Source organism: Protopterus annectens, chromosome 8.part0 (genome assembly GCF_019279795.1).
Source record: "Protopterus annectens isolate FY-2018-M chromosome 8.part0, PAN1.0, whole genome shotgun sequence".
Lineage (NCBI taxonomy): Eukaryota > Metazoa > Chordata > Ceratodontiformes > Protopteridae > Protopterus > Protopterus annectens.
The window spans coordinates 1,255,003,630-1,255,027,143 of NC_056741.1; the positions used below are offsets into that span (position 1 = coordinate 1,255,003,630).

General features: G+C 43.8%; 1 protein-coding gene across 1 annotated transcript in view; it reads left to right on the plus strand.

The window, feature by feature from the left end:
- Nucleotides 1-23,514, plus strand: part of HAUS5 (HAUS augmin like complex subunit 5) — a 1,223,310-nt gene that overhangs the window by 389,774 nt on the left and 810,022 nt on the right. Inside the window, exon 10 of the mRNA XM_044080749.1 lies at nt 13,978-14,057. Within this exon, the coding sequence (XP_043936684.1) occupies nt 13,978-14,057 (80 nt within the window). The remainder of the gene's footprint in view (nt 1-13,977; nt 14,058-23,514) is intronic.

The following is a 23,514-nucleotide window of genomic DNA, read 5'->3' on the forward strand; positions in this document are numbered from 1 at the left end:
CCTGGACTGGGATTTTATTCCAGAGTGAAGGGAGCCTCTGGGTTATGAATCTGTCCCTCCAGCATGTCCTATTTATTTCAGTGCTGAGGTTCAAGTCTCTCTACCGCGTAGCTCGATGGGATTTGGATTTTCTGAAGTGCAGCATGTCCATTAATTCTGGGTTGGACATGGCTTTATACGTCAGGCACAGATAAGCCTCTGAGCAGGCGGTATGCCACTGAGTAGAGCTGGAGTTTCTTTAACCGGGCAGCATATGGCATCTGTTTGAGCCCTTTGATCCTCTTGGTGAGGTACTTTTGGCGTCTTTCCAGTTGCTGCCAGTGTCTGGTAAGGTACATCCCAAAAGGGGCATTGTACACAATTATGGGCTTGATGAGGGATGAGTAAAGAGGCACGATGACCTCCCGTGATCTAGATGTGAATCCCTTCATGATTAGGTGGGCTGTATAAAATGTTTTTCTAAACACTTTGGCCACGTGGTTGTCAAATGAGAGATTGCTATCAACCTGGGTCCCCAGGTCCCTAATTACTTCTTCTGTACTTAATGGATTATCACCTATGTGGTAATTTGTGGGCACTTTGTTTTTGCCAAAGGGATGACTATACACTTTTGGCGTTTAGCTTGAGGCCATGGCTCTGGCACCAGTTGTCTGTTTCTATGAGGCCCTTTTGGAGGATGCTTGTGTCTGCTGGAGAGTCTATTATGGCGCCCAGTTTGCAGTCATCTGCGGACTTGGTCAGCCACAGTCCTTCCGTGTTGGCCTGTACCTCCGAGAAATATATACTGAACAAGAGAGGTCCCAGGACTGAGCCTTGTGGGATGCCACTTGTAACTGGTTTGGAGTCTGACATGGCTCCAGCAATTCTAACCATGTGGGTTCTGTCCTTGAGCCAGTTTGCAACCCATCTAGTGACATAGGGGTTTATATTTAAGCTGGTGAGCTTATCTATAATGCCAGAGTTGGGTATTGTATCGAAGGCTTTTGAGAGGTCCATGTAGGCTGTGTGGACCACCTTCCCTCGTCAGTGGCCTTGGTGACTGTTTCAAAGAAATCGACCAGGTTTAAGAGGCAGGATCTGCCCTTAACAAAGCCGAACTGGGTAGGATCCATTGTCTGTAGGTCCTCAATATCTTTATTTATGAGGTCCATGATGATCCTTTCCATAGCTTTGCAGACCAAGCTAGTCAGGCTTATGGGGCGATAGTTTCCAGGATCCGTTGAGGCAACACCTTTGTGGAGAGGGACCACTGTTGCTGTGCCCCACTCTTTGGGTACATATCCTGTAGTAGGCCTGGGTTGGAACAGTAGTTTTATGTTGGGTTTTACCTCTTCTTGGGTTCATGTAGGATGCAGCCGGGACACCATCTGGTCCCATTGATGCTGTGTTTTTGCTTTCGAGAGCGCGGCTCTTACCTGAGCATCTGAGATATCAGGGGGTCAGCACTCTGCTGGGATAGATATTTGCCCTTTTGGTGGGGAGGGGGGGAGAGTAGTTTGCGCTGAACCTGTCAGCTAGGATGTTGGCAATGTCTGTGTGTTCGGTGTATTTTTTCTCATTTTGGACTAATTCTGAGCATATCTGGGAATTCCCACCCAGGTTCCTAACATAACTAAAGAAAGCCTTGTGATTATCCTTAGTGCCCTGTGCAATTTTTCTCTCGAAGCTGGCCTTAGACGATTTTATGAGTGCCCATAGTTTTTTGCTAATACTGATCAGGGATGCCTTTCCTTTTTGGGATTTTGCTCTATCATGTAGTAGCTTCCTCCTTCTATTGTATAGTTTGTTTATGGCTGGGGTCCACCAGACAGGATGTCTGCCTTTTGAGGATTGGGTCTTGGTTTTATTTGAGATTGCATGATCCATGCATTCCTGAAGGTGTTCATAGAATGCGTTTATAAAGGATTCTGTGGTCTGGGCCGTATTTTCCACAGGCCCGGGGGCTTTGAAGGATTCCACCTCAGTTTTGAGGAGTGTGAAATTTGCTTTAGAGAAGTTTTCACTGGTTTTCTGGGCAGGGGGTGGGGTAGGGATGTGAATATCCAGTGAGATTAGTTTATGGTCTGATCTTACCAGTGAGGGATACACTTCTGGTCTGGAGCATAGAGTCCCCATGTTGGTGATGATCAGGTCCAGTATGTTTTCCCCTCTTGTGGGAGTGGTAACAAGTTGTTCCATAGCATTTGAGTTTATAAATTCTAGGAAACTTTGGGCTAGGGTGTTGGAGCTAGAGTAATGCTCCCAGTCTATGTTTGGGTAGTTGAAGTCGCCCAATATAATGGTGTTTGGAAAGACCTTCATATTTTCCAATGTTCTCAGGAAGGCCGAGTGGGGTTCCTGGGTTTGGGAGGGTGGTCTGTAGCAGACTATAAACTGGAAGGCAGTTTTACCCACTGTTAGTTTCACATGGATAGTCTCTGATGCTTCGTGCTGTGCCACCAACCTGGAGGTGTGGGTATCTTTGACGGATATTGATACTCCCCCCTCCTTTTGTGGTTCGGTCCAAGTTTTGGGGCCGAAAAGCATGGTATGAGGTATAACCTGGTAGTGCTGGTGTGCTCTCAGGAGCCTTGAACCAGGTTTCTGTTCCTGCACAGATATCGATGTTCTCCATGCTAAGGAGAGTTTTGAGTGCGTGCATCTTGAGGTTTAGACTTCTGGCGTTGAGTAGCATTACTCTTAGTTTCTTATCCCCTGTGATACCTATGGAGGTGGGTTTGTCTTTTGAGCCTTGCCTAAAAAAGGCACTATGGGGGTAGCAAGAGCCTTTGCCAGTATCTGAAAGGCCAGGGGTGACAGGTGCAAGCCGTCCCTAGCAAAGCATCGTGGCTTGTCGAGCATGTCATCCCAGGCTGACAGGCATTGGATCCCCTTTGAATTACACCAATACTTAAGCCAGTTGTTGAAATTGATCATCTTGTCTTCATATTGTGGCATCATTCTTGGTGAGGGTAAGATGCTACTCAAGGTCAGGGTCATACCGGCCTGGGCTACATGCTCAGAGAGCTCCTCTATGTCTCTTTTCATGTAGTCCAGGGAGGTACGTCTCAGGTCATTCACACCAGCATGGACAATGACCGAGTCATATTTGTACTTGCCTTGGAGTGACCTGAGTGCTTGTGTTATATGGCGGATCCTAGCACCCGACAGGCAGCTCACCGTGACCTTCTCCTTGTTCAGCCTGGTGAGCGGGACGTCAGTGTGCCTGACTATAAAGTCACCTATTACAAATGTATCGGGTGTGTTGTTTAGCCTTAAGGGCTGTGACTGTTCGGCACACTGGCTTTGTAAGCTATGTGTTGCACGTGTTTTGTTTTGGGGTAGTGGTTGCTTGGGTGTCTGCTTTGAAGGTGTCTGCTGCTTAGGCAGATTTTTATTTAGAGGCTCCGAGTATGTTTTTGTGTGTTTATGTGTTTGGTTTGCTGTCGTGGTAGGTCTATGTGAGACTGGAATTGTAGTGAGTGTGGTTTCTTTCTTTTCCTGATTGGTTAAGCCAGTACTGAGTTGAGAGAGCTTAGCCTCCAGTTTGGCTATATGGTTGCATCTCTCACATGTGTTGGAATTTGTTGGGAGGAGGAGAGGTTTGTCTGTGTACATGAGGCAGTTGTAACATTGCCTCAAGATTCCCAGATTCACCAGCTGGACCGGAGAAGAGATTGACAACTGACCTTTGGACATGCTAGAATAGTATTGGGAATTCCTTTATAATTGGAAAAAAGGGCCAATGGGGAACAAGGTACTCAAGGGGAGTTTGTGAGGGTGTAGTGCTTTTAATTTTTAGTGCTGACTTATATAATTGCTTTAGTGAGCAAGTGCCCGGTAACTTAAATGCAATGTGTTACAGGTAACTTAAATGCAAAAACGACAAACAGTAACTTTCTTTTAAGTGAAACAAGGAAATAAGTACAGTAAGCAATGCAGATATCACTAGGGATCCACAGAAGCGCTGAAAAGCCACGTTTTAAGTGGAATTAGGGTTTCAGGGAAATAACAAGCAAACGGACAACAAGCATGCAAACAAAGCTAGATTCAGCAGGCCTGGATCTAGTCTATGCTGCAGCAAACAAGGTGTACCAATTTCAGTAAGAAACAGTTCAAATATGCAGGCACTATAAGCCTTTAACCAGAAATTCCCAGCTCAGAAGGGCAGAGTCCAGCCTCTCCTAACACAAGAGTGCAGACCACGAACCTTCTTAATGTAAAATAACTGGCCTGAAGCCCAAGTGCTTAAACTAGAACTAATACACTTTTAGAATAACAGACACTGAGCCCTCAGTCAGCAGTTCCCAACTTAGAAGGATGCAAGCTACCTGTCCTGCCACCACAGTGCAGGCCACAAACCTTCCTAATGTAAAACAACTGGTCTGAAGCCCAAGTGCTTAATCCAAAAGACTTCGAATGATAGCTACACTTAATCAAGTTACTACCAAGCAGTAATAAATACAATTGAATACTTTAAAGAATGCCTGGATTAGTGCTCAAGTTATACAAACAAAGCAAGATTCAGCAGGCCTGGATCTAGTCTATGCTACAGCAAACAAGGTGTACCAATTTCAGTAAGAAGCAGTTCAAATATGCAGGCACTATAAGCCTTTAACCAGAAACCTTTGGTTAGTTGTAAACCCCTTGACTCGCTGAGAGCCTTAAGATCTTCTACACTGTGCGTTTTTCTCACACATGTGGCAGCACATTGAACTGTGTCTGCCGTCAGGACACCAAACATGCTTACTTAGTCCAAGTAGGAACTTAGAAAAAAATGTTATCTCTTTGCCTACCCAGATGGTTCAGCTGTAGTTTATTCCAATAATATACTTTACTGGTGGTAAAAAAATATGTAGCAACACATATTTAAAAGAGACACAAACCAACCCGGTTACACAACTGGGAATAACTTGAACCGATGCAATACATAATATGTACATATTGGTCATTAAGACCAGGTGAGTATATATACCAGGTAGGTAACAAATTTCCTCTCACAATAGTAAATATTTGTACACTTACAATTATCTTCACATTTACCCCCTAATATTATAAGTAATGATGAAAACATAAACTGGCTGTGTTATGTTTTTTATTTTCCTCCACTTATTCTTCTGGAACGTTTTAATGTCATGATGTGTGACTTAGTTCAAGGCAGCCTGAAGGTCTTATATACAAAAAGCATAAGGGCAGGTGGTTTTCAAATAGATAACTGTCAGACTGCAATTGGCCCCACCAATAATCTCAAAAACATCAGGGGTATTGACCACTTTTCATAAGCCACGATGGGACTCTAATCACAAATTTGGTGCCCACATGGGATACAATAACCACTGGTGCCAATTCTCAAAATTCATTAGCGATGAAATTTTGTCAGGATACCAATATGATGGTTTAGTCCCCTTCCTAAGAAAAAGATACATGGTTTACAGTGCCATTGTGTAATTTATTATCTAAAAGAGATGTTCCAGTATCATCAATGATTTTTATGACCCAGATTATTAGGTACCTCCAATACTAACCTCAGCCTTCTAAAGACCCCATCTCTGTCCCGATCTTTTTATGTGTAAATGAATCATTCTGTTTAAAAATTGACCCATTGTTTGGCCATATAAATTCATAAACCCGATATTCTATCAACAAGATCTGCATTGAAGTCATCTGAGTCAGATCTTCCTAAATCCCAATTTTTTAAGGCTGGGATTTCTTGCTGCAGCCAATTTGTCCCTATGCTGGCGATGAGATGACAGCGGTGCCCTCAAGATAGAAGAGGCTCGTCAGGCCCTGTTCTCAGCCAAGAAATGAACTCAAATTCAATAGAAGTGATCTGACCACTGAATCGTGTCAGAAGATGAGTTCGGCAGCGATGATGTGCGGGCGGTAACGCCGGGGTTATGGTGTTGACGGGTGACCACACGATGCTGGAAGGACAATGACCTGGCTATCGAGGACAAAATCTTTCACGAAGGGCCGTTGTTCTCGTCACATTGTTCGATGAGGAGCCTGCACCATTCTACTCGGTGGCACAGGCACCAGTGAACGGGTGTGTGAGCACTGTTAAGAGACTCTGACACTGGTGGTGGTCATGCTCACGGGCACTGAATGACCGTGGGGACAGTGATTCTGTGGAATTCGGTCTCACGTGCTGTTCAGCGTTATGTAGGTCAGCGTTTCAAGGCTTTCGTCAGCAAGGCGCTGAATAACACTATCTGTTTGATAAAGCTGGCGATAGCTCTGGGAGCTGCGTCAAGGCAGTTCGCTGTCTGTGATTTATTTGCGCTCGTTATGGGGTAAATATGAGACAAACAGGCATGTGCTTCAAGGATGTTGGATGACGGGGCTGTTCACCATGAGTAATGACCAGTTGTAATTTATTGTGGGCCGGACGCATTCCCAGTTTGTGATCATGTGTGGGTTGTCTTCAGGCATGTGCATGCTGTATTTTTTTCTCTTCACTGAGACCTTTCTGCTGAAGCACTGCTGTCTCGGTGCTAGGGGTTTTCCTGGTGGTAATAATACCACAGTACCAGCGCTTTCGCCGCTGGGACTGTTACCATTGGATTATCGGCCGTTTTGGCGTTTCAGGCATGCATCTGTTTTTGGATCTATCAGCTGTAGTTTCCCAATCCTTCCTTGCCACTCTTCCTCTCACTATAGGCTAGGTCTATTTCTATATTATCAATAGCTAGCCTCCGTCTGTTCCTGGACAGAGAGCTGGGGAACATGCCATCATGTCAGATATACCCAGTCAGTTCTTGATAATCCTTTGCCTATTAATTTTCTCTTTCCTGGGTAGCAATGCTCATTTCATGCAGGCAATTGCACTTTGTTCCAGTGCTCTGCTTCTCTAGTTTAGTTTACCACTTCTATGACAAAACTTTGTAAACTGTTTAAGCTGTTGTGTTCTTTCCACACTACTTACTTTTTCTACCAAATACTAAAACTTTCGTTGCTTGAAAGTTGTATGTGCTTTACCTTATTACACCCCTTACCCTGTCATGCTTCCTATGTCAGATGTCTGTGAAACACAGGCCCTGCTGTAAATAGTACTATGATTGATTCTGCACAGGATCTGTAGGCAAATTCAAAAGGTTAAACAAGACTGCATATAATTTCAAGAAATGTTTGGAGACAAGTGTATGTTATGCATAGCTGGACTGACTTTTGTGAACCAGAAATGCTTGCAGTCTCTGAGGCATGGCATAACACAACTGATACAAGACGGTGTTAGTATTTCAACAAGGTACACCATACTCTGGAAAGACCGCCTCCAAACAGATACAAGAAAAGTTGTTTTTATGTAGGAAGAGTAGCTAACTTGCACCTGCTGTCTCTCAGGACATTAGCTACCTAGCTTTGTGCATTGGCAGGCTGTCATTCAAATTGTCAATTTGTGAAGCTAAGCTGAACTATGTTTAGCTGCTTGACTTTACATACTACTAGGCTAAGATGTGGATATAATGGAGAAAGTTGTTACCCTGATTCTGTTCCCATATTGAATCTGAACTGATTATTTATTGTGTGATTTAATCATTGGTTGGTAGTCCACTGATGGCTGTAGTCATCCCTTTATTCAGCAGCATAGTTTTTTTTTTCTTTCAGATCAGCTGTATATTTTGTGTGTGTGTGTGTGTGTGTGTGTGTGTGTGTGTGTGTGTGTGTGTGTGTGTGTAAGAACATTACTGTAATAACGTATATTAGAAAATAACTGTCTAGGATTAGATCTTTGTCCTCTGGTTCTTGTATATTTTGTAAGAACATTACTGTAATAACGTATATTAGAAAATAACTGTCTAGGATTAGATCTTTGTCCTCTGGTCTCTTCAGCTTACTGCAGTTTCTGTATACAGACAGTGAAGTTAGAACTTGGACTTTTCATTTAAAACTTAGTGCACTGTTGACATTTTCATCTTACTGCCATTGCTAGTTGTCCTTCAAGTTTGGTTTAGGGATGTCTGTTCCAGAAGATGCTAGTGATAGGCAAATCCTGTATAAAGACTACCATGCTCAGTGCATTTGTATATGGGACCCAAGCACAATGTCACTAACTAGTATTTGTCAGGATTTTAGCAGAAATATATTAAGAAGGAGGGATTTTTCCATTCCTGATCCTCTAGAGAGGAAGAGACTTGAGGCCATGGCCCATAGGGTTGCCTTATCTTCCAGCATCTATTTGCCTGTTGCAGATGTGCCACTTAGAAAAGGAGACACAACCAAGAGAGAATGATGAACAGAAGACTGGAAATGTTATTTTTTAGCCCCTGATGTCCCTTCTTGGCTCTAAGGTGCCAGACCATAAAAGTACTTTTGCAGTTCTTGGCCCAGGGACCTGAATTATCCAAGGCTCTGCTGTTTCCCTATGGAGGCTGCCATGTCTTTGTATTCTGGAATGCCCTCCTGTGTGGAAGGCCTTCCACAGGATGTCAGTCCAAATGTCTCTGCAGATGTCTGCCTCTTCTGCTTGTTTCATCCTGTGGCAGGCCTTTTGTGGGATGTTAGTCCAAATGCCTGTCTGGAGATGTCTGCCTCTGTTGCTTGTTTCATTGTTTATAAGGAGGAGGATGGTATCCCCTTAGTTTTCTTTGTTGTGTTTTTAATGTCCACAGTTAGAAAATGGAAGTCAGGGATGTCCATTTGCAGACCCAGATTTCCAAGGCGATGTAATAAGTTAAGAAGACTCGCTTGTTCGGATATAGGATGTGCACAGTTAAGCTCCCTGCAATTGCCTGTACCTCAGGAAAAAGGCAGCATCTCACATCCCCCCCCCCTTTCCAGACTCTCAACCAGGGGTGGTACATTCTGGCAAGGGCTTTTTGCAGTTTATATAAAATCTGCAGGATTTCTGTAATTTAAAAGAGGGAGATAGCTTATTGCCTAGAAGTTAGTCTTCTGACATAGAGGAGGAAGACCTGACTTGTGCTTCACAGATATCCCATACGCATCTCTTTTTTTTTTTTTGTGTTACCTTATGTAGAATAATGAAACTCTTCAAATGGGACACAACTGCTTATTTCTTCCATCCCTTCAATACTAAGATATAACAGAAATCACTCCTGGAAGAGCTGGCCCTAATATTAATGTCATGGTAAAGATAAACTGGTGAAAATAAAAAAGTCTCAGTGTAAAAAGAACTGACAGACCAAAAGAGGAAGTCTGAGAATCGTCAGGGTCACACCTCATACAGGGAGCAGCTGTGATTGCTCCATGCTTCCCCTCCAACCAACTCAGACCCAACAGACTTGCAAGATAAGTGGTTGGCACAGTTTTCTACATGAAGGAGAGCTGTTGGCAAAGACCACCAGGTCCTGTAAATTGTAACTTGGGGTTTCAGTCTAGATGGCCAGTCAAATTCCTAAATCTGCGGGTATTCCAGTGGTGCAAAGAGAACAAAAGGATCTAGTACTTCCTCTTCAGGATGACCTTCAACTTTAAAGGTAATAAGTAGAACTAGTGCAAAAAAGCAAAGCAATTTGCTCCAAGACTTTTTCCAAGCCCAGTAAGGTGGGATTTTGATGGTTCATTTTGAACTTGTAAAAAGTTCATTTCCTTACTAAAAGTGCCAGAATTCAAAATGCTAACCATGCACGTCTTTATACCCCCTCCTATCCCTATAAGCTGTGATAGTGATCCTGAATGTTAAGGGTTTCTACCTACATATTCACATCCACCGATACCTCAGATTTGAGATAGGAGGTACCCCCTACCAGTGTTTGCCTCCTTGCCCTTTAGTTTAGCTATTGCAGCCAAGGTCTTCACAATAAGCCTGGCTCAATTTATAGCATATTGCAGAACCAAGGGTATTTATAGCTGCTCATAGCTGGATGATTGCCTGATCAAGGCTTAGTCCCAGGAAAGAGTACTCCCTGTTCCTAAACCATAGGAGTCTGTTATCAGCCCTACCCAAATCATACCTTGTGGGATTCTAGTAACTAGAGGTCTTTGCCATGCAGGACAAAAATGAAATCCCTGGCAGGCCTCTTTCTGGAGATCTGTCAGAAAATGGCCATTACTTAGGAACAACAGGCAAGTGATCATGAGAACCATAAAATGCCTAGGCATATATACCTTTAGGTAGACACACTTGAAAGTTACCACTCCTTTCAAGCACTTAGTAGTGCTCACTTCCCAAATAGAGTAGGACCATATGTGATAACCGTGGTAAATAATAGTCCATTCCCATACTAGGAGCTGAACTAAAGTTACCTGGAGTTGAATCTAAGTTATCTGGGTGAAAACCAACCTCTAGGCGATGTTATGGTGAGAGAGTTTTTATGGCACTGTATGTATGGCATCTGTTTTATAATAATTCTGACAAAGCTGCAGACAGGACAGCTCTAGTGGTATCACAGAAATGCTTGGAGCAATACAGCCAGTCCCTGTGAGATAGTATTGCCATTCTGCTTAGCATCAAGCAAGAACTAGAGGAGTTGATAAAGCAAGTCCAGTCAAACAAGGAGTCTCCCTCAGACAGAGTACTGTGAATAAGACTCTGCCCTCAGATGCCGCTGGCACAGCCTTTAAGTCCAGTCAAGGGGGACTCAAGTTCCAGAGCAAGTGGGGCAGGACTCAGAGGTACATCATTATAGAATGAATATTGGCAGTGACCCAATCACCAAAAACAATGTAGATCAGTTTGGAGCTTGCTTCAGGTTGTCACTGACAACACATCCATAATATGGTAAACAAACAGGAGGGACTCGATTGTACCCACCTGTGTAGTCCAGCAGTGACTGCCTGGGAGGTAACCCTAGAGTTAAGTTTAACCAAAGGGCAGTCTGCAGGCAGTCTTAGAAAAATTCAGTGATCGACATTTGGGCAGATGGTAGACAGATCCCCATGAGTGGATGCTGGACAGGGATGTGTTGTTGCAACTGATTCACATCTCAGAGCAGCAGACAACTGAGGAAATTCTGCACCAGAGCATCACACAAACACACTTGGGCAGTGGTTTCCTTCTCCATCAACGTGGCATATCTGTTTCTGTATGCATTCCCTCTGATCCTTTAACTTGGGGTGATCTAGAATGCAGGGAAGGAGAGGCCATGTTGTCCCAGCAGCATTGGCTCTCTCACCATCATCAACCCCCTTCTTATTTTACTACAAAGGGTTGGGGTGTTGCTTTAGTTGTCACTGTCTTTTTCTATTCATTGCCACTGTCCTACCTTCTTCAGCAGTCATGCCTGACTTGTGCAGGTCTTCTCTCACATAATCCATCCGTTTATTTGCTGGACACCCTCTGTTCCTCTTGCCTTCTTCCTATCTTTCCCCAAAACGTCTTCACCAGATTGCCTTCTGCTTTCCTGCAGATATGCCTGAACCACAGTAATCTGTTCTGTCTGATCTTCTCTGCTATTGGAGGTACTTGGGTTTCTGCTCTTATGTCTTAATTTCTTCATCTGTCTCAGTGTGCATCCTAACACCCATCTCATGCACTTCATCTCCACCCTCCTGGTTTCCTCAGTTGCTTTGCCTTTATTGCCCAGGTTTCTGTACTGTACAGAAGTACTTGGTTGTACCACTGTTTTGTTTCTTTTCAGTTTTTGTCATTCTTCTGTCACACACTACCCCTTACACTTTGTGCCAGTTGACTGCAGCCCCTCTAATTCTAGCTTTGACTTCTTCCTTCAAACTTCCCTTCTCCTCAGCCACTGCTCCCAGATACTTGAAACTGCTAACCTGTTCCACTCCTTTCCTTTCTATCTCAGTTCTCAGCTTCTTCATCATTTCATCATTTGCTGCCATTACAACTGCATCATCTGTATTCAGTTTCATCCTGTGTATCTTCAGTTTTGAATTCCCTTCCCCATCATCTGCTGAAGTTCTTGTTCAGAACCTGCATGCAGTGCCAAATCATCTACATACATCAGCTTTGTTGACTTTTCCGACTGACCTGTTTGCTAATGTAGTCCATCACCAATCTGAACAGCAGTAGGCTCAGAGCTGAACTGTGATGCACCCCCACTCAGACTGTGAACCCCTCTGTGAGTCTGAACAATGTTCGTATTTGTGTCTTTATGTTCTTGTACAGAGCCCGCACTAACTGTATCCATGTCTGTGAGACTTATAACTATTGCAGAACTGTCCAATTCAGCTTTCTTGGAACCTTGTCATATGCTTTCCCCAAATCGAGGAATGCACATTTGGACGCTTTCGTCATCTCTAGCTGCTTCTCAAACACTTGTCTCACTGCAAACATTGGATCAGTTGTGGCTGCATCCTGATCTGAATCTGAATTGCTCATCTCCCATCTTACTTTCTACTACTCTGCACATTAATTTATCAGTCACCCTCCCCATATCATTCACGCAAGTGTGACCGCTCTGTACTGCCCACAGTTGTGAATGTTCCCTTTGTTCTTGTACACCGACACTAGTATGCTTGTTCTCCAGTCATGTGGGAAATGCCTATGCCTAGGCTATGAATAATATCTGGAACCATTTTTCCCCTAACTCACCCAACATCTTGATCATATGTGCTGTAAACTCATCTGAGCCTGCTGCTTTCCTTGACTTAATTTTCCTTAATTCTGTTCTTAATTCTCCTAGGGTGGGCTCTTCTCTTCTTTCATTGCAGGCTGTGCCTGGGGCAGTACAGCTTCACTTGGGTTTTCTTCATTCAGAAGCTGCTGCTGTAAGTACTTCTTCCATCAGACATTGATGTCCTGTGGACTGGTGAGCAGGTTACTGCTGGCATCCCTTATGAGGGTTGTCTGACTATCTTTATCTTTCTGTTTTGCCTTGCAAACATGATAGTTTCTTTGTGCCACCTGCTGAGCCGCTTTCCAGAAGCTGGTAGAATGCCTCTTATGCCTTTGTCTTTGCTATTGCAACTGGTCTCTTAGCCTATTTGTTAACAAGCTGGTATTCCTTCTTTGCCTGGTCCTCCTTTTCTATCTTCCACTTTTTCCTGCACTCCTTTCTTTTGATGACTTCCTGGACTTCTACAGCCCACTGCCAGCTTTCCATGTGTACCTTGTTTGCATACCTGGCTTGGCAGCATATCCCACGTATCTGTTCTCACATGTGCTGTTTTGAAGGGCTGACATTTGTCTTCATCTCCACATACGTCCTCTTTTTCCTGAGGTGCAAGAGTCTTTACTATTGGCTTGAACTCTTGTGATTTCTCTCCAGTCAGCTTCCAAGTCTCTGACCCTGGCCCCTTTTCTGATGACTGCTTGGTGCTGACTTTGGCAACTTATGCGCCGACAGTTTCACTGGGGATGATTTTGCAATTCTTGATTATACCCCACTGCCCTTTTCTTACTTAGGAGGAAGTCTACCAAAACTGTGTGTTTGGCACTCTCTTGTATGTGATCTTGTTATTGTCTCTTACTGAACTATGTGTTGGTCACCATTAAACCATTTGCCAGGCAGAGGTCTAGAATGACCTTTTTTCTTTATTCCTGTTGTCCCACCATGTGAACCTAGGCAGTTCTCCTATCCTGTTCTATCTGTCCTTCTGAGTACATTCAGGTCATCCATTATCAACACAAATTCCTGTTGTCCTGCTTTAACTAATAGGTCCTGCAACTGCTCTCTGAATGCACTCATTTCCTCACCATCTCACTGTCACATCCCTGCTGTAGAGCATAGGCTGAGATTGAGTAGTGCCCTATCCTTATTCTGGGGGGGAGGGTGCTTTGTCAGATTTCTACCTCCTGTAAGGACCTCCAAGGACCTGTATAGAAGTTGTTGCCTGCTGGACCATGGAAAGGAAAAAATAAAGGTGGTGTGGATGAATGACTGCTTTCTACTGGAAATATGTTGGTATTCTAAGGATGTGGATACCTTTCTGCATGAAAGGGGAAGGGTGGTGTGCTCTGGAAATCCGTCAAAAAGTTAGACCTTCTGTAGCAGAAGTCACAGTAGTTAGTACTACTGCAGCCGTGGTCCATTCAAACATCTAGTATAAATTCCTTACACAACTGTACTGTCAGATGATTTTTAAAGAGAAAAAAGCTGATCTTGAGTTAACTTTTTCTCTGTCTCTGTTTAGAGGGTTGTGAAGAAGGCTTGTCTGCTGCGTCATGAGCTTCTTATGTCTCTCTTGAAAACTGAATTAGATGGAAATCAGCAGTAAGTGTTTTTGTCCTGCTTTGCATTGCACTGCATACCGTAAGTAGTTCTTAAGATAAATAACCATTATACGAAGAATTACATCTGTATTGCTTTAATTACTGTTTAGAGGACTTGACTTTGATCAGAAGTAAGGACTATTTAGAGAACCTTGCTTATCCATTTACATGTTATCTTTAGTCTGTATATATTTTTCTTTGTATTAAATTATTTTTTCTATAACTTTTTTCTTCTCCTTGCGTAAAGACCATTACCCTTCCCATGACTCATCTAGTCCATTTCTTACGTCTGATAAGAGTTTGCATTGGGGGACATCATTCAGGCAACCATCAGATATTTTTTCTATACTCTGACTCCTCTGTAACAGCCTGTGCAAGTAGAAGCTCCTTAGCAGGCCTCTTTTAGCTCATGCTCTTCTGCAGATGCCTGTTGCCTGCTATAGCTCATGCACACTACTTTGAGTGCTTCTTCTTGGCCTTCACTCTGTACTGACTGCTAAATCCTGCCTGTACTGGGTATCATTCATTCAGAAGAGAGAGCTGCAATCACTCCTCTCAGATGGATGAGTCTCTCATCTTCCCACACTGGCCTGCAGAACCTGGGTCACTAATTGATCCCAGGCCATCCGGGTTACTTTCTGGACTTCTTCCCTGTCTGCCACAAGCCACCATTGTTTATTAGATTAGATTCTTCTTGTTAACGAGACTACCTATTGCAAGTATTTTTACATTATTCCTTTTTTGGCATACAGTACTCTCAGCATCATTTTCATGCCTTCAGCAATCTTCTATAAAAGTAAATAGTTAAAAATATTGCCACACAGTGACCTCCTTAAAATCATGGCCTTTTTCTGGGAATTCTTTCCCGTATAGTTGTGTCCCCTAAAGTAATTAAAATGGCTTCTATTGAAATGTTGACACTTGCAATACAGAGTCCTGACACCTGAGAAAAGACCAAAAATGCAGGAGAAGCCCAAGAATCAAACACCACTCTTCAATTGCACCCCTGATATGGGGGCGTGCCCCCATATCCCTGAACTTGTATATGCCATCTCTAAAATTACCGTACCTCAGAGAAAAGGGAATATTTTTGAAGATGGCAGTCTCTGGCTTAATATATGTAAATCCATAATTTGATGTCAATTTTTGTTCATTCCTCAACAGTTTGGTTTGGATCTAACCTCGACATTTGTTTTAGCTCATGGCCACCAAAAAACTCTCAAGCTCCTCCCTTACCCACAATGCACCAACCCTAACATATTCCAGATCTCGTTTGCCACTTTCGCGTTTGGACATGGTCGCCTTGAGCTCTCGAGCATTTAAGATTAGCGGTAAGTTTATTTTTCCTTTTTGCTCACTGTTAAGTTTTTACAATTTTCTATTTATAAATCCTTCCTTTTTACACATCTTTAGAGTACTCTATTTTACCATAGTTTGTGTTCTTTTTCTTTCCCTCTTACACTTTTCTTAGTGTAACTTGAATTAACATTATTGGTAATTTTTTTCTATACCTCTGTCTTTACTAATTTAAAAAAAATAATTCTTTGTTCTACTCTTATTTATATTTTCAAAATGTTTGTAAAAGGCCCTTCTGGCTTTAAGAAGTGCCAGAAATACAGGCACAAGTTGCCTGTATCAGATGCTCACGTTTTATGCATTTACTGTTTGGGTCCAGTACATCTTCAGATAGACTATTCTAATTCTCAAGCGGTGGCAGATAGGAAGAATAAATTAATTCTGAAAGGATCACTTCCCTCATCCTTTTCAGAAGCTATTTCTAGGGCTCAATCCCCCAAGCCCAAGACAAAGGAGCATTCATCCAAGTATTCCAGGCCTTCGAGGTCCTCAACACCCTCTTCAGATCCTACCACAGAACCGCCAAAGAAAAAGTATAGGTTGGATCCGAAAGCTGTTCCTGCTCAGCTGGCTTTGGAGTTAACAAAGTCTTCCTCAGATCGTCTTTGGCTCAGAGACCTTTGTCTAGGGCAAAATATGCCCCATCTTTGGACCTGGTACTTTCTGGAGTACCTTCCCCCTACCTTGAATCACGCTGGCACTTTTGGTCTCCATTGGTGGCTCCTTCTCATTCTTCCAGAAGTCTGACTTGGGTAGATGTGGACAAAATGTTTTTCTTAGCACAGATACAGATGGGAGTTCTTCTGGCTCCTACCCATTCGGTTCAGGAAGCCCATGTTTCTACTATTCCACCAATATCAGCTCCTTCTCCGATCCAACTTACCGTTTTGTAACCCTTGAATCCAAGCCGTTCAGGTCTGTCTGGATCATATTTGAAAATGTTGGTATCTTCATATCAGAAGGTATCTAAGTGCACCGTCTCTGGCGTTTTCAGAGATGGATGACTTTTGAGCCGAAGTTTCCGTGTCTGATCTGATGAATTTGAGTCGATTTCGAAGTTTTCAGAGCTATCTTTTCCCCTTGCTGCCTTGGCATTGGACAGCTTGACACCAACTTCTGCCTCGGGTGGACTGCCTTCGGGCCAGAGGGAGCCAATGGAGCAAAAGAGTGGCTTGTTGTCTCCATTGGCTTCCTTCTCCCTGGAGTATTCTGCCTTTGAGATGATGAAGTGTAATTTCTCTGCCTCATCAGAACAAACTGATCCTACCCCCTTGGATGTGTGTCTTTGTGCCTTGAGCCCCATTATTCTACGCCACAGAGACAGCCAGCCCAAAGTCTTTCAGGTTACCCAGCAGAATATTTCTGTCTGTTCCGACAATTCTTCAGAGTATCTCAATGAGTTCATAGGAAGAGGAAGTGCAAGAGGAAGCACTTAGACTCTTCTCAGCAGTTAATCACCAAAGAAACTGATTTTGATGAAGGGAAGGTTTCTCTAAATCACCACCCGAAGACATCTCTCATGGAGACATCCTTGAGATCATTAAGTAGAGGGGTGGTTGGTCCTCCAACAAGGAATCGATATTCTTTGAGACCTTTGGGGCTGGCCTGTCTACCTCCTAGGTAACTCCCCCTGCCGGTGAGATCATTGGCTTGATCTCTAGGTGAAAGTGGAAGGTGCCTGATGCAGTTAAGCCAGTCCTCAAAAGACTGGATTGGATTCTGGCATCACCTGTAGGAAGGGAGTTTTGGAGCAAGGGAGTTCCCTAAGATGCTATGGTTGTGACATCTGCCACTAAAAAGGAACTTGCTAAGCAGATTTGGGAAGTGATTGTATGCTTCAGTGACTTTTGCCCTCAGGTTGCTGAACTACCTGGCACACTTTGAGACTACAAAGAGACTTGATAAAGGAGCTGTCAAAATCCCTTTCTGGGACCACTACTCCCTAGACTCGGACTTCTGTGACCTCACAGTTGGCTACCCTGCAATCTATTTCTAATTCATCCATGAGGCTTATCTGTCATGCAGCTGAAGGTACCTCAACAGTGGCAGGTTCAAGCATTTCCACAGGAGGCATGCCTGGATGCTCTTGTGTGATTTTTGTGGAGCCCTTCAAGTCCTTGTTTGTCAGTGCACCCTTTGACAGCAGTTCATTGTTTGTCCGTAAGATAAATGAGACACTGTCTAGGTGTGAGCAAGATGGAAAGACCCTGTCTGCAGTGGGAGTATGTTTTCCGACCTTTCAAAGGACCTTCTGCAGGAACCAACGAGAACGAAAAATATGGTGCAAGAAGTCTCAAGGTCCTTCCTAAGAGCCACGTGGAGGTAGTTCCCCCCAGAGGCAGAGAGAAGTCAAATAGAAGACGAAGCCCACATGGCAGAGGGGACCCGCAGAAACAAGGGTCTAGAGATTCTTTCTCTGACAAGACCCTACTATTGTTTCTGAAACAGGCCAGATTGTCCTCCTCTGGAGGCAATCCGGGGTAGTTTATCCCTGCAAAAAGAGAGCCTTACTAGACATCACAAAAGATGTGTGGGAGCAGAGGATTATTTCCGGAGGTTATATAATTTCCTTTTCCCTTCTACTTCCATTTGTACGGAAATTTTCTGATGTCCACCCTGTCAGAAGAAAGCTGCAGCACTAGAAATACAAAAGTTGCTAGAAAAGTCATCCAAGAGGTCCCACCAGACCAGTTAGAATCTGGAACTTACTTAAGATTCTTTTTAGTGCCAAAGAAAACAGAGGACTGGAGACCTATTTTGGATCTCAGCAACTTGAACAAATCAGTTCGACACAAAGTTTCAGATGTTCACAATTCAGTCCATTCTGCATTTGTGCAAGGATAACTAGATCTGCTTAGTAGACTTTCAGGATGCATACTATCGTATATAAATGAACAGATTAATACAGAACGTGTTTATGCTTCTGGCTAGGAGCCAGTCATTACCACTGCAGAGCGTACTGCCCTTTGACCTCACCACAGCCCCCAGGGTGTTCAACAAATGCATGGCAGTGGTAGAGCTCACTTCAGACTGCAAGGATTTAAGAATGTTGCTTGGATGACTGGCTCATTACCACGCTGACCCAGGTATCTACTGATAAGCGATGGAGAATCAGATACTCCAGTTTTGCTCCCATCTGGGGACAACCATAAATTACAATAAATCTCAGTTAAAACTGTTTTAGACATTGGAATTCATGAGAGTAATTTTCAACACCGTATTTGTAACGGCTTCTGTTCCTCTGTCAAGAGTACAAACTATCAGATTCCAGGTCAAAAGAATAATTCACAGTTCCACAGTCTCAGCCCGATTGATTCTGCAAGCCTTGAGATCAATGTTGGCAGCTATAGTCCTAGTTCCTCTAGCAATATTTCACATGAGAATTCTTCAATGGATGTTAGCAACACGTGTCAGCCCAAACAAGAATCACTCAGGCATGCAAGAGATACTTTTGGTGGTGGATTTGATCAGATCAGGTTCTGTAAGGCCATCCTTTTATTTTTCCTCATCCCAAGGGCATAGTGACCCTGATGCATCCCATATTGGGTGGGTGGGGGTCACTTCTTGGTCCCCTGAAGAGGCCAACATGCATATCAATGTCCTAGAAATGAGACCTGTGCTCTTAGCGTTGCAGGCACTCCAAGAGTCTCTCTGTTTCAGGACAGTTGCAATACAGACAGACAATATGTCAGTAGTTTGATACATCAGCAAGGAGGAACCAGGTCTTACCCCATGTGTTGAGAAGCCCCTCAGAGTGTGGCAATGGGGAGCACATCAAACCAGTTTCTGATAGCAATGCACATTCTGGGGAAGTCCAGCGTGATAGCAAACAAATTGAGCAGGTCCATTCTGTTACCTCATGAGTAGTCTCTCAACATAAAGGCGGCAGAAATTACTTTTCTCTAATGGGGCAAGCCTTGCTGCAGTCTCTTTGCATCTCCCCTAAACAACAAATGCAGCAGCTTCTTTGCCATGCTCCCCCCTCCGGGGGAATCACCAAGAGATGCTCTACTGCACGAATGGCCTCCAGTCTCCTCTGTGCTTATCCTCCAACTCCCTTGATCCCCAGATTATTGCAAAAAGCTTTCCTATTGAAGAGCAAAGTCGTCCTCATTGCACCTTACTGGGCTCAACAGATTTGGTTCCCCTTTCTTTGCCCTCATCTAATTTAGCCATCTTGGGTTCTGGATCTGATTCCAGACCTCAAGTCTCATCCAATAGGCATGATTCATCAAAATATTTCAAACCTAAAGTTGACAGCATGGGTTCTCCACTTCCTTTAATAGCCAGACAGTCCATGCTCTTGATGTTCATCGTGTTTCACTGTTGCAGTCATTACACTTGGGTTATCCTGCTGGCAGGCTACCCGCAGTCGGCCCGAGTTCCAAAGTCTAGGTCTGGCGTCAGTTGCTGTCGCCTCTTCCCTGACGTCAGTGCGCCAGGGGTATAAAAGATGCAACCGATGCCATTTTCTTCAGTCTTTCTTGCCGTGCGGTGCCTGAAGCAAAAGCAGTTCGCAAGTGCCGGTCGGCCGACTCCTGAGATTTTCGAAATAGAGTTTCAGAACCGAAGTCTTCAATAAAGCTAAGTACCCCTTTGGGGAAACTTTTTCTTGCTCCAAACCGATGTCAGTAAAAGTTAACAATTGTATTTCTTGTGGGAAGCAAATACCTCATAAGGACTTTCACTCTTACTGTATTCCTTGCCTAGGCCCTGACCACGATGTTACTAGTTGTCGGCTTTGTGCTAGATTCACCAAACACACTATTAAGCGTCTGTTTGATTTTGCTTTACATTACTTTGGCCGAAGGTTTAACTACATAATGCCGTCGGAACAACAGACGACCAGAATTCATAAAAAACGCAAAGACAAGGAAAAGGAGAGGCATCCAAGGTCCAAAACCGACGACGAAGCCTCTTCTAGGCCAGTTGCTGGTTCGGCGGTCCTCAGTGAGGCGCTTTCGCAGCCCCTGACACCCGCTACCTCAGAGCCACAGGCCGTATCCGACTCCCACGTGGAGACAACTAGGCCTGTGGATACTCAAGGTATTGGGCCTACGGAAACTTTTCCATCAGATGGGTCCGGAGCCGCTGAACAGGCATCGTCTTCTGAGGGTGTTTTCAGACCTTCACAGCTTACTATTAAGTCCACTGTAGCAGCCAAGGCACAGTCAAAAACACAATTAAAGACAAGGAAACCAGTACAGCATTCTCATGGAGAGTCATCCATGCCAAAGAAACAGATGCTTAAAATGGCCGAAGACTTAATTACTTTGATCAAGGGTTCCCATCCCCCTCCTGATAACAGGCCTAGGCAAGACACTGACTACGATTCCTCTGACCAGGTTTCTATTTTCTCTGATTCCTCTTCAGATCAGGGCTATTCTTTCCCTCCTTATGAGGACTCTGATGCTGAAGAATCTATACCTTCAGCCTCTCCACCTGAGGATTATTCTTTTGGGGAAACTCTGCACACCATGAGGGAGCATTTCCACTGGGAGAGCCAGGATTATTCAGAATCCAAGAAAAGGCTCAGAGGCTTTCTTTTACTGCCTCAGCACAGGCCCCTGGCTATCCCCCCTGTGCTTGATATTGTTGTTGATGTTTTTTCTGAATCCAGTCTTTCTCCTGATTCTTTACCCCCTGCACCAATCAAGCCATACAGGTATTACAGGGTCCCTGACTCTCATAAATTTCTTTATAAAAACCCTGCTGCTGACCCAGAAACAATTTCTCAGGGTCCCAAACGGGTTAAGGCTTCCACTGCAATAAACCCTGTCCCCTCTGATAGGGATTCTAGAGCTCTGGATAGATGGGGGAAAAAAGTTTACACTTCTGCTACTTTAGCTGTAAGGGCTTTAAACTGCCAGTTTCACATGCTTAAATATCAACAGTACCTCATGTCTTTGTTAAAACAGAAAATGCTTACAAACTCAAAGTCCTGACAATAAGGAAATGCAGGATTTATTGCATGCAGCTGAACAAGTGGGAAAGCGTACTCTGCAATGTGGTTTTGATTCATTAGAGGCTTCTTGCAGAGCCGCAGTTACAGGCTCTGTCATTCAAAGGCATGCTTGGTTGAAAGAAAAAAGTTTACCTGAACATGTTAAAGTAAAATTATTGGATGCTCCACTACAGCATGATACTTTGTTTGGTGTTAAGGCAGAAGAGGTGTTAAAGAAAATGGAGGATAAAGCAAAATCAATGCAGACAGTAAAGGATTTCTTACAGGTTCAACCACCTAGGTTTAGCAGAAACTGGCCTTCAAAAAATTGGTCCTTTCCGGTGTCAGGCCACAAAGAGGCAGATACAGACTGCCAAGAGGCAAATATCAGCCCCAAGGCTCCTACAAACCTAAACAATGGGGTGTTTCTGCCCCCAAAGGAGGAGAAGTCAAATCACAACCTTATAGGAAACAGTCCCAATGACTTCCCTCTACAAAGGCCAAGCACTTACCTTTTGGCAGCACCCCTAGGGGGAAAGCTAGCACTTTTCTTACAAAATTGGCACATAATTACCAGGACAAATGGGTACTGAATATAGTTTCTCAAGGTTACAGGTTCCACTTTCACACCCTTCCAAAATCAAAAGGTATGCCGGTCCTGCCACAAAACCAATGGGCAGAGGCACAAAAGGAAATTGCTGCTCTCATGGACATGGGAGCTATTCAAGGAGTACCATAGCAAGAACAGAGACAAGGATTTTACTCAAGACTTTTCCTGGTACCCAGAAAGGAAAAAGCCTTGAGACCAATACTGAACTTGTCAATCCTAAATACTTTCCTGGATGTTCCAAAATTCAAAATGTTAACACTGCAGCAACTTCTACCCATGCTGGGCAAGAAAGATTGGATAGTTACTTTGGACCTCAAGGAGGCATACCTGCATGTCCCAATCAGACAATCTTGCAGAAGATACCTCAGATTCATAGCTGGCTCAATGCATTACCAATTCTCTGCACTGCCCTTTGGCTTATCTACTGCGCCCAGGGTCTTCACAAAATGCCTGGCACCAGTAATTGCATTTTGCAGACAAAGAGGAATTCAAATATATCCCTACTTGGATGACTGTCTTATTCAAGCAGAGAGCAAGGACATTCTACTAAAACATCTGGCGTTTGTAAAAAGATTATTAATTTGCCTAGGGTACACAGTAAACGAAAAGAAATGAAAACTAGTGCCCTCTCAAGAGATAATATTCCTGGGTGCAAGCTTAAATACAACTGCCCAGATGGCTTATCTCACGCCAGACAAACAAAGGCAACTGACTCATTACTTTCAAATGATGGCAACAAAGACCCAGCTTCCTGCAAGAAAAATTCTGCAGGCCCTGGGCTTCATGGCATCCTGCATTCTACTAATTCCATATGCAAGACTGCATATGAGGAAACTACAGTGGTATCTAAAAGTGTTTGGACTCAACATTGCCACAGCCTCGAAACAATAATAATTATAATTCCCTGTCTACAACAGGAGTTTCGATGGTGGTCCCGGGCCTGTCACCACAACAAGGGACAGCCTTTCACCTTACCCACAGCCAGGCAGACAATAACAACGGATGCATCGGATTATGCCTGGGGGGCACACATGGCAGGAAAATGTATTCAGGGCACGTGGCCCAAGGAACAAATGCATCTTCACATCAATCAAAAAGAGATGCTAGCTGTACAGAATGCCCTGACAGCTTTCAAGGATCTACTACATCCAGGACAACTATTACTAAAGACGGACACCACCACGGTTATGTGGTACATAAACAAGCAAGGGGGCACACATTCCTAGCCCCTCTGCAGGCAAGCCATGACTTTGTGGAACACAGCACTGACCTATCAAGTACATCTGCAAGCACAATTCCTGCCAGGAATGAAAAATACACTGGCAGATGAACTAAGCAGAAATCTCATAGATCTGCATGAATGGAAACTAAATCCAAAGGTCTTCAGCATGATAACAAGGAAGTGGGGACGCCCAGACACAGATCTTTTTGCCTCCCCTCACAGCTGCCAACTACAGAAATTCTGCATAAGAACGTATCACTCACAAGCATGGACAGTGGATGCTTTTTCATTCAGCTGGAAAACCCTGACAGTTTATGCCTTCCCTC